The sequence below is a fragment of the Sander vitreus genome, chromosome 2, assembly GCF_031162955.1.
Source record: "Sander vitreus isolate 19-12246 chromosome 2, sanVit1, whole genome shotgun sequence".
NCBI classification, from domain to species: Eukaryota; Metazoa; Chordata; class Actinopteri; order Perciformes; family Percidae; genus Sander; species Sander vitreus.
This window is the reverse complement of record NC_135856.1, coordinates 9,051,325-9,065,039: the sequence shown is the minus strand read 5'-3', so window position 1 is coordinate 9,065,039 and position 13,715 is coordinate 9,051,325. Positions and strand designations below refer to the sequence as shown.

General features: G+C 39.3%; 1 protein-coding gene across 1 annotated transcript; it reads right to left on the bottom strand.

Moving 5' to 3' along the window:
- Positions 1 to 3,653: 3,653 nt before the first annotated feature.
- Positions 3,654 to 13,067, bottom strand: LOC144529305 (microfibril-associated glycoprotein 4-like). The gene is made up of 5 exons (XM_078268317.1): positions 12,992 to 13,067; positions 9,184 to 9,381; positions 5,905 to 6,001; positions 5,510 to 5,677; positions 3,654 to 4,036 (listed from the first exon to the last, which is right to left on the bottom strand). The coding sequence occupies exons 1-5, from the start codon at positions 13,004 to 13,006 to the stop codon at positions 3,759 to 3,761; spliced, it is 756 nt and encodes a 251-aa protein (XP_078124443.1). The 5' UTR covers positions 13,007 to 13,067; the 3' UTR covers positions 3,654 to 3,758.
- Between the last annotated feature and the right edge of the window lie 648 nt (positions 13,068 to 13,715).

Sequence of the window (13,715 nt, the reverse complement as noted above, 5' to 3'; positions counted from 1 at the left end):
CGCGGCCGTCCTGTGTCGTTCTAGCTAGCGAGAGAGAAAATATGTTCAGGCGCTTTTCCTGAAACAAGTTTGGGTCCCTGTGAGTGAGAGAGAGAGCGAGAGAGAGAGAGAGAGAGAGAGCGAGAGAGAGAGAGAGAGAGAGAGGGAGGAGCGGTGGGAAAACCTAGCTACCAGCGGCGTCTTTGTTTGTTTTATCTTAAAGAAGCAGCTATGTTATTTTCATCATAAATGCTTCTAATGGCCGGAAACTTTAAATAAACACACATTGTCCGACAGTAACACGAATACAATTCAGTTTTAACAAATAGGCCTAGCCTATTGGACCTAAAAGCAGGTCAAAATTGTAGCCTATTGGCCTATTAAAATGTAAAATTTTGGTGTAAAGGTAGCCTACAATTTCAACGAGGGCAAGGGGGAATTTACAATGATGTCGAACCATAAACCTAATTCTTTCAACATGGAGTAATTGCGATTAAATAAGTCAGGTCTGATATGACAATTTTTTATTTTATGCTGTTTTTCTGGTAGGCTAGCTTTCTGCTGTCATGCTACTGGTATATAGCATATATAGGAACATATCTTGGTCAGTTCATCACTCCAAGTTTGGACTTATTTCTGCATATGATCTGACGTTAGCCTACCTGTGACCACACAGCACCGCAGCGTGCAACACAATGGCGACACCGCGTGTTCAGTTATCATCTGTCCTGTCTGTTTGATAACTGAACACCTGAGAAATGCTTCTTGGTTCAAACAGCCTTTTTTTTAAGTTTTATTGTTTAAAGTGCATGGTGCGCGTGGAAGAGGACATGTAGGCCTATTTATCAGAATACATGAAAAAAATAAACAAAAAGCCATTTCTACTTTTCAATTAGTCTCGCATTGCCAGACCTTCCTACACCTTCCTTCCGTTATCTTGCGGCAGTACCGGAGCAATCCCGGAAGTGGAACGTCGTGGATATAGACTACTTTTCCGTTAACCTCCAAATGGTAAAATATGAGCAACAAAAAAGCCTATTTTTCCCCCTTTAAACTTTGTTGATGTAGGGCCTATTCAGTTGTATTTTTTAATTGTCACTTTTTACTTCTTCTCCACTACATTTCAGGTTGAAATATTGTAATTGTCACTTCACTTCATATAGTTGACATCTTTAGTTACTTTACAAATGAAGATTTTTTTCATACAAAACATATAATATGATGCTTTGTTCTGAATTTCATTACCAAACAGTACAGGTCTATACAAGTACAGCTGACATGATTAGTCGATTCATCAATGGCTGGTTGACAGAACATTTAGATTGTTCTAAGATGCTTAACATTGCATGGTTCCAGCTTCTCAAATATGAGGCTTTGCTGCTTTTCTTTTTAATTCTTTTTTAATTTATTTTAAAATATATAATTTAACAATTTTATGGTTTGGATTGTTGTGTCACAAAACATTGAGAATGTGTCACTTTGGACTCTAATAATAATAATCTGATGACATAATGTATAACAGTCAGGATTCTTTTTGCATTAAGTCCTTTTAATACCTTAAGTACATTTACCTGATTATAATTAGGCTACATACTTTTATTTAAGTAAATTTTTATGCAGGGCTTTTAACATTGTATTTTTACAGTGTGGTATTGTGTTTATTTAAGTAAAGGATCTGAATACTTCGTCCACCACTGAACAACAATATACAGCACAACAATAACATGTATTTATATAAGACTTATAAAATGCAACATTAAAAAGACTAAGACTGAATAAAATGTGGCTTTCCTAAGAAGCCACATCATAGTGAGCTAAATGACTTTAGGCCAGTCGCTCTAACTTCACACATGATGAAGACGATGGAGCGACTTCTACTTCACATCCTCAGACCTCAAGTCAGCCACTCACTTGACTGGCTCCAGTTTGCATACCAGGAGAAGGTGGGTGTGGAGGATGTCATCATATACCTACTGCACAGAACGTAATCTCATCTGGACAAGGGGAAAAGTGCTGTGAGAATCATGTTCTTTGATTTCTCTAGCGCCTTTAACACCATTCAGCCTGTCAGATTGGGAGACAAGCTTGTGCAGATGGGGGTTGATGCTCACCTGGTATCCTGGATAACAGACTACCTGACGGAGAGACCACAGTTCGTCAGGCTGAAGGACTGTTTCTCTGAGACTGTGATCTGCAGCACCGGAGCGCCTCAGGGGACTGTGCTTTCACCGTTCCTGTTCACCCTGTACACTTCTGACTTCAGTTACAACTCCGAGTCATGCCACATGCAGACGTTTTCGGACGACACTGCAATTGTGGGGTGTATCAGGGATGGACAGGAGTACGAGTACAGGAAACTGGTGGATGACTTTGTGCAATGGTGCAGGCTCAACCATCTGCAGCTGAACACAACAAAGACCAAGGAGTTGGTGGTGGATTTCAGGAGATCTAAGCCACACATGCTACCAGTCTCCATTGAAGGGGTCAATGTGGAGGTGGTCAGCACATATAAGTACCTAGGGGTACACATGGACAATAAACTGGACTGGTCAGCCAACACAGATGTGCTGTATAGGAAAGGGCAGAGTTGGCTCTACTTCCTGAGGAGGCTGCGTTCATTCAATGTCTGCAGTAAGCTCCTCTGGATGTTTTACCAGTCAGTCATTGCCAGCGTCCTGTTTTATGCTGTGGTGTGCTGGGGAGGCAGCATTAAGAAGAGAGATGCTGGGCGACTGAATAGGCTGGTAAAGAAAGCTGGCTCTGTTGTTGGCATTGAGCTGGAGTCGCTCACAACAACTGCAGAGAAACGGACTATGAGTAGGATGCTGGCGATCATGGACAATGACCGCCACCCACTACACAGCACGTTCATCCAACAGAGGAGCATGTTCAGTGGCAGACTTCTGTCACTGTCATGCTCAACAGACAGGTAATGGAGGTCCTTTGTTCCCAGGGCCATCCAGCTCTTCAATAACACACAAAGGGGGAGGAGAGAAATAGACTTTTCAGCATGAGCCTGTCTCTCTCAGCCCCTACCATTATATCACTTTGTCTGCTGTACAACTGTCTTATAGGCTATATTAGCCCTCCTACACAATCTGGACTGTGGTCATAACAACTACATCTTATAACTTATTCCCTGTTATATATTGTTCTTATTCTTATTCAATCAGTCAGTTAATATGCTATTATGTTAATATTTCATAGTCATAGTTAATATTTAATAATACTCTACTGCACTGTTCAATCCTGCACTGTTCACTTTTGCACTATCACCATTGCACACAGTCTACCATAGCACCTTATCATGGTCATTGCATTTCTGTGCGTGATTTTTATTTTTATTCTTATGTATATACGATATATGTGTGTATATGTGTTTGTTGTGTTAAGGTTGTCTAAGCTACTGGATCCTAAAATTTCCTTTGGGATGAATAAAGTAAGTATCTATCTATCTATCTATCTATCTATCTATCTATCTATCTATCTATCTATCTATCTATCTGTCTATCTGTCTGTCTGTCTGTCTGTCTGTCTAAACAGTAAAAATGAACATCAGGTAAGAACATATGTAGCAGATGCATTCAGACTGTTTATCCCTAAAATATTGTGACTGATAAATAAATGAATAAAGAACACTGACATTTATTGATAGTTTTACACATATTGTTGGTATTGAATTAAGTAGGAACGATGATGCTTCCCCATATCAAAACTCTCACCGGATTGAGGGTGATCACCATATCACCATAATCTGTCCTAATAATTTACAGGCAATATCATAATTTACGTGTGCATGTACATGTAGCGACTGATCTGATCTTCATGGCAACAGTCTTCAGGGAGTAGTTCCAGCCCTTCCACGTTTGCCAAATGACGTGGACGTTTTCAAATCCGATGGCACCATGAGGTGCGTACATGCCAGTGGGATTAGCATTGTGGCAGGCGTTGTACCAGAATCCACCTAGAAAATGCTGAGCACAGTTTTTATCCGACTGGTCCTGATCTTTGTCAAACGTGGTGAACTTCATGTTGTTCTGGCCTGTCAAACTGTCCCCTAGAAATAAAGACAAAAACAATGTTAGCTGAAATATATCTGATGTTTAAAAGAAGTTCAGAAGCACTTCGTCTACTGTTACTGTGTTATTATTTTGCCAGTGAATGACTTTAGTGACCTTTTTTGCTTTGAAAAGTTTTGGATGTACAGTTAATTAAGGTTCAGGAATGTGCCTTAAATAGTTGTGGAATGTAACAAAGTACCTTTACTCATGTACAATTTAGGTACACATTTTGAGGTACTTGTACTTTACTTTGAGTTTTCTTTTTTTATGCTTATTTATTATATACTTTTTTTTTCTCAAATATATTTATTTAACATTACTTTTCAGATTAAATTTTACATTAAAAAACATGCAATAAGCTTATAAAATACTGTAAGCTGTTAACACATTTCGCCTCTAAACCGCTCACGTGGTTTCATTTAAATAACTGTTTGAGGCTCGAAAAGGTAAAATGATCCAATATTTCACAAAAAAACACAGATTTGAGAAAAGTCCAAAAGAAGAATGAAAATTTATGAAGCAGAACTTAGTTTTTTCTTCTTTCCTCTCACATTAATTATCTCCACCCTTCAGATGTATCTTGTGACCCTTATGAGGGGACCTGCACCCTAGGTTGGGAACCACTGGACTAAACTACCTAACAGTCTATAAAGAAGTTTAAGTAGCTCCACCTCAACCAGCTACAGAAGTAAAATGCCGCTTCAGCAATGATGCGTAAACAAATGTATAATACTATATCAGTCACAGAGGGGATTTTTCTGCAGAACGAGTACATTAGCGAATAATACTTCTGTACTGTCTGTTCTACTTAAGTAAAAGATTCTCATGCTTCTTCGCCCTTGGCCTTAAATAATGGATTCAGTCTGTTAAGTGTACTTGAAGCAGACATTATTAGTGTGTAAGCAGTAGCCCCGTCCAGGTAAATAATCACCAGCTGCCACTGGTTTTAGGGCTAGTTTTTTACAAAATGGAATATAAGATTCAGAATTCTGATTTTCTGCACAGTTTCTTAGTGGCTGAACACCCTTCACAGACTCCAAATAAATGGGCCATGCAGGCATACTATTTAAAAAAAATGAACCTATTATCTTGGAACCCTTTTTCACATTAAAAGGGCATTTATGTTTCATTTTTCATGAATCTGACAACAGTTTAATCTGTCTCTGGAGAGCCACATTTCACTGGCATCACAAAAATCAATGTAAGCTGTCATTAGGGGCATCTAGCCTGTTAGTCCACAGTATTACATCTAACTTTTAAGGACACTACAAAACCTACATTGGAATATGAATGATTTAAGGACCCATTTTTATACGAGTCTTAATTTTTTTTTTTTAAACCCAAAGGAGAAAGTAACATTTTTCATTTAAAAACATCCTATATCACAGTTCACAGTAATTACATTCATCCATATATCTTGACATTTAAATCTAGACTCCCCAAAGTAATATGCACACTGTAATCCTCACCTGCCGCTCCACCAGTGAAGCTGCCTATGTCAAGCTGATAACCGGCATTCTCAGAATTGATTGAGAAGGAGGAGTAGTGAGCTGACGCCTTCTCTCCCTCCCAGTCCTCCATGTCGACCCGCAGCTCATTCTTCTTCCTCATAGTTAGCAGGAAGATGTTTTCCAGGCCTGAGAAGGTGCACAAAGATCTGTTTCATTTCACCTCCTGCACCAAGGCCCTATATGCTATCATTACTCTGCATTTCTTAACTATTTCTTTAGCTATTTCTTTCCCCCTCAGACGTCTCTCAACCCCTCATCTAGTTTAAAATCATACTCCGTCTCAAACACCAAATTAAGATGGAAAGCAGCACAGGCCCCTCTGTGTTTAATGAATTTTTCCCTCAATAACTCACCAAGCCAATATTCTCCTGCCACATTCCCAAATCCAGTCTTATAGTGCCTCCAGGACCTGTAGAAGTTTTCAGTCCCATCCATCCTTCTCTGAAATACCTGAGAGGGAGAATGGGAGGAAGAGAGAGAAAAAAAGGTTACTTACATGAAATATTATGCATTCAATTAGCAAGACTTCAGATAACTTTTTTAAATCTAATGATTTACTAGGTTCATAGGCGGTGCCAGGGAGGGGCTTGGGGGTACTGTACCTAGGATTCCCACACCCCCTTAGCACCCCCAAGAAATTACTGTGGTTTATTTATAAATGTTAAATTAATGTGTAAATAGTATAATTTATATTTGAAAAATGAATAAATACATGACTAAAACAAACCGATTATTTTTAGACTAAAAAAACATGAAGCAAACACAGGTGATCCTATTTGGCCAATGGGCGCAGCACACATTAAACTTTTGACCTTAATTCCGCAATAACGTATTTACACAGAAGAAGAACAACGCAACATTTGGCAGCCATTAGGATTGGCGAAGTGAGTGTAACATTAGCAAAGTGTCATTTTTTTACTCCCTAAACGTCAACCTGTGGAGACTTTATCTGTTATATACAGATGTGACTACTTTATTTTTACCATGTGTGCAAGTATGAACACTGTGTGAGGATGCGTGCATGTGTGTTTATGTGTGTGGTTGGCTGTCTGTGGTGTATTTGACCTGCTGCATTACTTCTCTGCAAATATAAGCTACTGTATGAAAGCTGCAGTAATGATTGTGTAAACCCGGCTTGTTGGCTGGTATTTGAAATATGTTCGGTGGGCTAATCAGAGTTTTATGGTGCTGTTGTATTGGCAACTTTAGTTTTAACTTCAGTGCGTATCTGCGTGTGTGTGTGTGTGCGTGTATTGTTTGCATGTGTGTCAAGGGAAACTCTACATTTTAGAGCACCCTCACTGAAACGTTGAGCAACCCAATAGCACCAGCAAAAGAAAATCTCTGGCGCCGCCACTGACCAGGTTACACCCACAGGTAATGTGAGTATGTATAGCACATGTTACACCCACCAAACATGGAGACATATACAATTTCAAGCTGCATTCATTTTTAGCCACTTGGAGGCAGCAGAACAAGCTGAAAGCACAGCATCTGGGATTTTATCACCTTACAAAGTTGTTATGGCGTGCTGCATTTTTACACATCCAGCAAACCAGGAGCAACTTTAGCATCAATCTGGAGTTTCTGGCCACCTGATGAGAGTAAAATATTTACTCTACTACTCCACCAACTCCTGAGGGAACTATTTGGCTTTTTGTCTGTCGTTTTGTGCTGTTTATAGTGTGAGTTTATCAGTCTTAAAGGTCCCATGGCATGACAAATTTCACTTTATGAGGTTTTTTAACATTAATATGCGTTCCCCCAGCCTGCCTATGGTCCCCCAGTGGCTAGAAATGGCTATAGGTGTAAACCAAGCCCTGGGTATCCTGCTCTGCCTTTGAGAAAATGAAAGCTCAGATGGGCCAATCTGGAATCTCCTTCTTATGACGTCTTAAGGAGCAAGGTTACCTCCCCTTTCTCTGCTTTGAATTTGGCCCGCCCATGAGAAAGAGAGCTGAAGAGAGATGAACTGCACCTCGCCTGTAAAGTGGACGAGAGCAGGCAGCAGCAGCCGGGGGTGGTGACAAAAATCCGCTGTCAAGTCGGACAGTTTCCAGCCGATTCCAGCAGCCTTCAGGCTGAACAGCAAGTGACAGAAACACTGTGTTCTGATTCCGATTTAATAAAATGTTATCAGACCCATAATCAGCTCCTACACAATCTCCAGTTGTTTTTATTATGACAGAGTAGCTGTCAAAATGCTCTACATGCAATCTGTTGCTGATTTACACTGTAGATGATCTGTAATCTGAACAGATTGTCTCTCTGACTTCTAAACGTAACTATCAGCCACACAACATGTGGTTTGTACAGAATAAGCCTTTAAATCAGACAGTAAAATCAATAGCAGTAAAATCCATAAAAAATCAATAAAAATTTATATAAAACGTCATCATGTTGAGTCGATTCTGAACCAATCAGCTGTTAGATCAGCTGAAAGGCCGGCTTTCCCAGCATGCCCTGGGTCCGCCTGGGTCTTGCAGTCGGTGAAAAGCAACTGCGCTGCCTGCGTCTCAAAACTGCGGCCGCCTTGACCTCGTGAGGTTACCGTTGCCCACGTGTGCATGACGTCAGAGCAAGTCGGAATCAAGTCGGACACAAATCTAACCGGCATGCATTGGGCGGCGATCGCCGGTGATCGATTCTGTGCAGACCTGGCTCATCTCGAACGAGCCTATCATGGCTTGCAAACAAGCAAAGTGGCAGTTGGTCAAGGCCACACCTCCACCCTCCACCTTGCCCCCCCCCCCTCTCTCCTCCTCAATAGCATTTAAAGCTACAGACACAGAAATGGCACATTCTAAGGAAAGCTCATTGTGGGACTGGCTCTAGTGGCTGTAATTCTGCACCAAGGCTGAATTTGGGGAAAGAGACTTCAGATACAGTATTAGGGGACCACTAAGGCCTATATAAAAGAGACTTCAGATACAGTATTAGGGGACCACTAAGGCCTATATAAAAGAGACTTCAGATACAGTATTAGGGGGACCACTAAGGCCTATATAAAAGAGACTACAGATACAGTATTAGGGGACCACTAAGGCCTATATAAAAGAGACTTCAGATACAGTATTAGGGGACCACTAAGGCCTATATAAAAGAGACTTCAGATACAGTATTAGGGGACCACTAAGACCTATATAAAAGCATCCAAAAAGCAGCATGTCATAGGACCTTTAATGATCTGGAAATGAGGTGGATAAGATTTTAAACATCAGATAAGCAAAACAATAAGCTAAAAGGGACTAAAAGGTTTCTTGGAGCTATGATAAAAAGTTACAACTGAGGTGATAATTCATCAGTCTGAGTTACACATTTGACCCAGTGTGAAAGGAATAATATGACATTTTAGGCAATATGCTTATTTGCTCCCTTGCTAGGAGTTACATTATTTGATCTGAGATTAGATTCACACCACTCTCAAGTTTGTGTGCTAAATATGAAGCTACTGGCTCATAGCCTATATATTTTGTTATAACTCAAGTCTGACTCAAATCCAAGTCTCAAGCCTCTTAAGTCAACAGCTCTGCTCGTGCTTTTATGTTCTACAAACAGGTTTACAATGTTTAAATGAGGCACACAGTCTCATTTGTTTATGTTTATGATGATTAAATCTGACGTGTACTGACAGTCCATCTGCCCCCGTCAGTGTCCATGTCACAGTAGACATGCAGAGGCGTGGTGGGACCTCCTGGGTAGATGGTGTACACCCCGCTGGAGCTGGTGTTGTCATGGCGCTGAATGTCATCACAGTCGATGGGCAGATAAAACTGGGAGTCGGAGTGAACTGAGGTCGCAAGAACCAGCAGAGCTACGAATAATGTCCCCTGGATACAAAAGCGAAGAGATTAATAATATCTACAGCACCTTTCACAGTGGTTCCCTGCACTCATTGACAGATATCATACCAACACAAATTAAATAGCAAATGTTAGGTGAAAAGAAAATCAGCAATTGCAGGACATTTGTAGTCAAAACATGGCACAGACAACAATTACTGCAATTTTTAGAAGACAAAAAAATAATTAATTTATAATTTGTGGCACAATAATTCAATCAACGCTGCAGTAACGGCCTGTGTTACTATTAATCATCCTAATTTGCAAATTCTGTGTTTCACACATACAAAAGCAAGTATTAAAATAATAATAATGTATTTGCCTTTGTTTCTTTCTTTTTGAAGTCAAAAGCTGAGTTTAAGTTCCAGTTCCTCCTAAATACATTAACTTAAAATTAGGGCTGTCAGCATTAACGCGTTAATCGCGATGCGATTAAGGGCCGAGCATAATGCGTACATTTTTTTAATCGTATTAATCGCATGCCGCCATTTATTAATTTATTTTCACTTCACTCGGCTTGGCGTCGTGCCTAACAGGCTACTATTTTGCCGTACTTCCTCGTAACACATCCTGCTGCTGCAGGAATAGAAACGCGGATTTCGGTGCCTCATTCTGGTGCCACTGATATGTCTGCGCTTCTCTCTGATGCTCTGAAACAGACGCTACAGGCAACAGAAATATTGCTGCACGTGACGCTAGTTAACACTATACTCGACAGCAGCTAACGTTAGCCTACGGCTAGCTAGTAGCTGGATTAAACAAGGTTACAATGCTGACAGCTAACGCTAAAAGGTGTAAAGTGTGACTGTATTTCACTGTAGAGGATTCAACACCGGGATGTAACAATCTGCAGCTGCTGTTGTTGGAAAAACACAGACGATGCATTCAATGAAACTGGTAATTTACAGCCTCGTGGTGCATTCATAGTTGTTGTTAAATTCAAATGCGTGACTAGATTAAATATATAATAAACAAATACAAATCTTAAAATCAAGTTCATAAAGTCACTTTCTTTGCATTCATTTGATTCCCAATCAAGATACACTGGTAAGAATGGCGTTCCATTGTTAATATGTACTTAAAACAGTTCTGAAATGCAAAATAATAGAATTTTAATCATGTGATAAAACATGCGATTAATCGTGATTAACTATAGAAATTCAACGATTAATCGCGATTAAGAAAATGTAATCGTTTGACAGCCCTACTTAAAAACATTATTTCCTTACACACCTCTCGTGATATCCAGATTATGGAAGCTTCATTTAATATGTACAAACAAAAGAAAATCCACTGACCTCGCTGTCAAAATGAGTTTTTTTGTATTTACATGGAAATATTTAATTCCCAATTACCCAAAGAGTTACAACACTTGCAGAACAACTTTATTGTTGGACCAATGTGATTTGGCTTGTGGCCTCATCGGGGGTCATCCATATGACAAGTGTTGCTGGAGTTTACCTCTTCAGACTTTTTCCTTTCTCTGTGCAACTTGGAAGAAAGTTGGGCCAGAAATCCCTATTCTACTTCTAGTTCCCAATGACTCCCAAATGACTGTAGTTTGAGTGTTCTGACCCTTTGAGGTTTTGTTAATCATTTTGTGACTCTGCAGATTAACATTTCCTCATTATGTTGAAAGAAAATGTAATCTTGGAATCATTATTTGTCTCCTTAAAAATGTGTTTTCTATTGCACATTAGCAGTATATAAACACAGTTTAAAGGGACAGCATTGCATATCAATACTTTTTATCATTAAAAACACCTAATGTACTATACTTTATGGGAGAGCCATGTGTTCATCGATGGGCAACCTCTGAATACATTTTCATTACATCCGAGTGATTCTCCAAACATCTGATGTATTCAACAGCTTCGTCACATGCATGTTAACACACAGGACAGTATTTCATGTTATTCAATTCATTGTGTAGGATATATTCTCTTAACTGAGAGGCTTGCACACAACAGCAGCAGAGAAGAAGAAGAGTGTCCATGTGTTCAGAGTGGAATCAAGTGTGAGGCAGATCAATTGTTTTAGTATTGATCCTTTGACGCTTGTAACAATACAAATATATTTGTGTGTGAGATTGAGAAAAAACTAAAAACAAAAAAACTTACAGTTGCACTTTCATATGGCTCTTTGTAGTTTGGCTTATTTAAAGCTAATGTACTTGCACTTACTTCTTGCTGTCCAGAGTTTGTACCTTCAAGGTTGAAAGCACTTAATTGGAAGGCACTTTGCATAAAAGCATCAGCTAAATGACATGTAATGTAATGTAATGTAGTGTAATGATACCAAGATATTAAGCCCATCTACCTCCTTTACTTTCTGCTGCTTTATAAGTCACATGATTTGTATTGTTTGCATGTTTTGGTTCACTGTGTTTAGAAAACTAACCAGTTACATCACTGGGAGCATTCACCAGTTACAACCAAGGTGGTAAGCCTCTCCCCGGAACGCGTGGCTCCTATGGCGCCATTTTGATGCTAATAAGCCATCACCTCCCATTAGCATTCCATTGACTGCCATTCATTTTGGCATCACTTTGACAGCGAATAACTTTACATCTGAAGTGTTTAAAGACATTATTTGTCCATTGTTTATTTCTAAAGAAACACAATGTATAAAAGGCTCCATTACCTTGTATCTCACCATATGGCTCCGTAGCAGACGTCTTTGTAAAAATAGGCTAACGATTGTGTCATAACCACGCGACTTACTGTCGCATAGTAGAGGAATTACCGTATAGTACAGGAGAAGCTCACAGGCAGTTTGGACTTACATAAGTTTAATTACTAATATTAACTAGCATTTTAGTTAGCCATAATTAGCCTGTGGCTATGTTATCTCCTTACATATACCTATGCTCTCCGTCTCTGCAAGATTCAGAATGATTGAGATTTCTCTTGGCACAGCTACCAGAAGACTTACAACTTTCAGACACGTTGCTCACGTCACATTTACGTCGTCTCTCTCAGTTTGAGGCTGCGCAGTAACGCTCTAATATATCCTTCACTGGTCTCCGTCCAGAGCAATGGGAGCTGTTGGTCCATTATATATATATATATATATATATATATATATATATATATATATATATATATATATATATATATATATAGTTACATTTGGGATTTCCCTGCTGAGTGAGTCTGACCACGTCCCACCATGTTTGCATTACAGTAGTGCTGTATTAGTCTAAGCCTCTTTGGAGCAGAGGTTATCAGGTTTGATGAAATTAAATTAATTTTTAAAACAAACACAAAACATTGTAATCTAAACGATCTATCTACATCTGTTGCCTGTGCTGTTTCATTAGATAGTCTAATATTTTATATAAATTGACTCTTGCTGTTTGTTTCAGCAAGTTCACAGGTCTGACGTATGGAAACAATGTTCACTGATGCGGAGTGCCTGTTAATATGTAACTAACAATAACTAAGACTATAAAGTCAACAATAAAATCCTCAACATTAATCAACACCAAAACATTTGTAGGTATCAAAGAAACTGGGAGCAGCATTTGTTCGTCAAATGAATAAAATAATTTGGTTTCAATGTTTGAAGAGTTTTCTGTCAATCCCACAGCGCTTACCTGTATGATCATCATGGAGAGGAACGTTTAGAGCTGGGTTGGACTCTGTCAGGTTCGTCTGTGGAAAAACAACCTGGGAAACATTTAAATTGTCTGCGGAGGGAGTGTCTGTGGAAGCATGTGACACTGACATGTGACACTGACAAGATTTGTTTACACTGTCAAAGTTAATCATTCTTCAAGAATCCATAGAAGCTGAGGTCATACGGTTGCTTTGTTTCTGGGAATGTGGTGGGTTTACAGACCAGTTATTCTACAATTACACACAAATCCACAAAGCCATTGTGTTTTTAATAAAGATTTCAATATTTATTTTATAATATATTCATGCTGTGTGCACTTGCATATTGTACCCTAACCCAACCACCACTCCTGAAAAATAAGGCTGCCCTGAAAGCCATAGAATAATTTGAATACTAGCGTTCAGACAGAAAGCGGTGCAAACTGACTGTTTGGCCTTTTGTTTATTTGACCAAAAAAGCAAATTTACTTATTGTACACGTTAGGTGTAAGCTAGCTAGCAACAGACACACCAAGTTCAACCACACCAAGATTGGGTTCAATTCAGCCTGAATTTACCAGAAACTCTGATTCTGTTTTTTCACTACAGTCTCTTTTTTATCTGTATACATTAATTAAGCAAAAAAAAACTCTGAATGAGAGGCAGCGCTGCCTGGAAGGCACTAGGATTAGGCAATGGTTAAGGTTAAGGTTAGGTACTGTA

Excerpts from the sequence above, each read along its gene's own strand:
- LOC144529305 (XM_078268317.1), bottom strand. Across the intron at positions 6,002-9,183 it reads CTGACGGGGGCAGATGGACT|GTATTTCAGAGAAGGATGGA; the intron begins GTCAGTACACGT and ends TCTCCCTCTCAG. Across the intron at positions 5,678-5,904 it reads GGCAGGAGAATATTGGCTTG|GCCTGGAAAACATCTTCCTG; the intron begins GTGAGTTATTGA and ends GCACCTTCTCAG.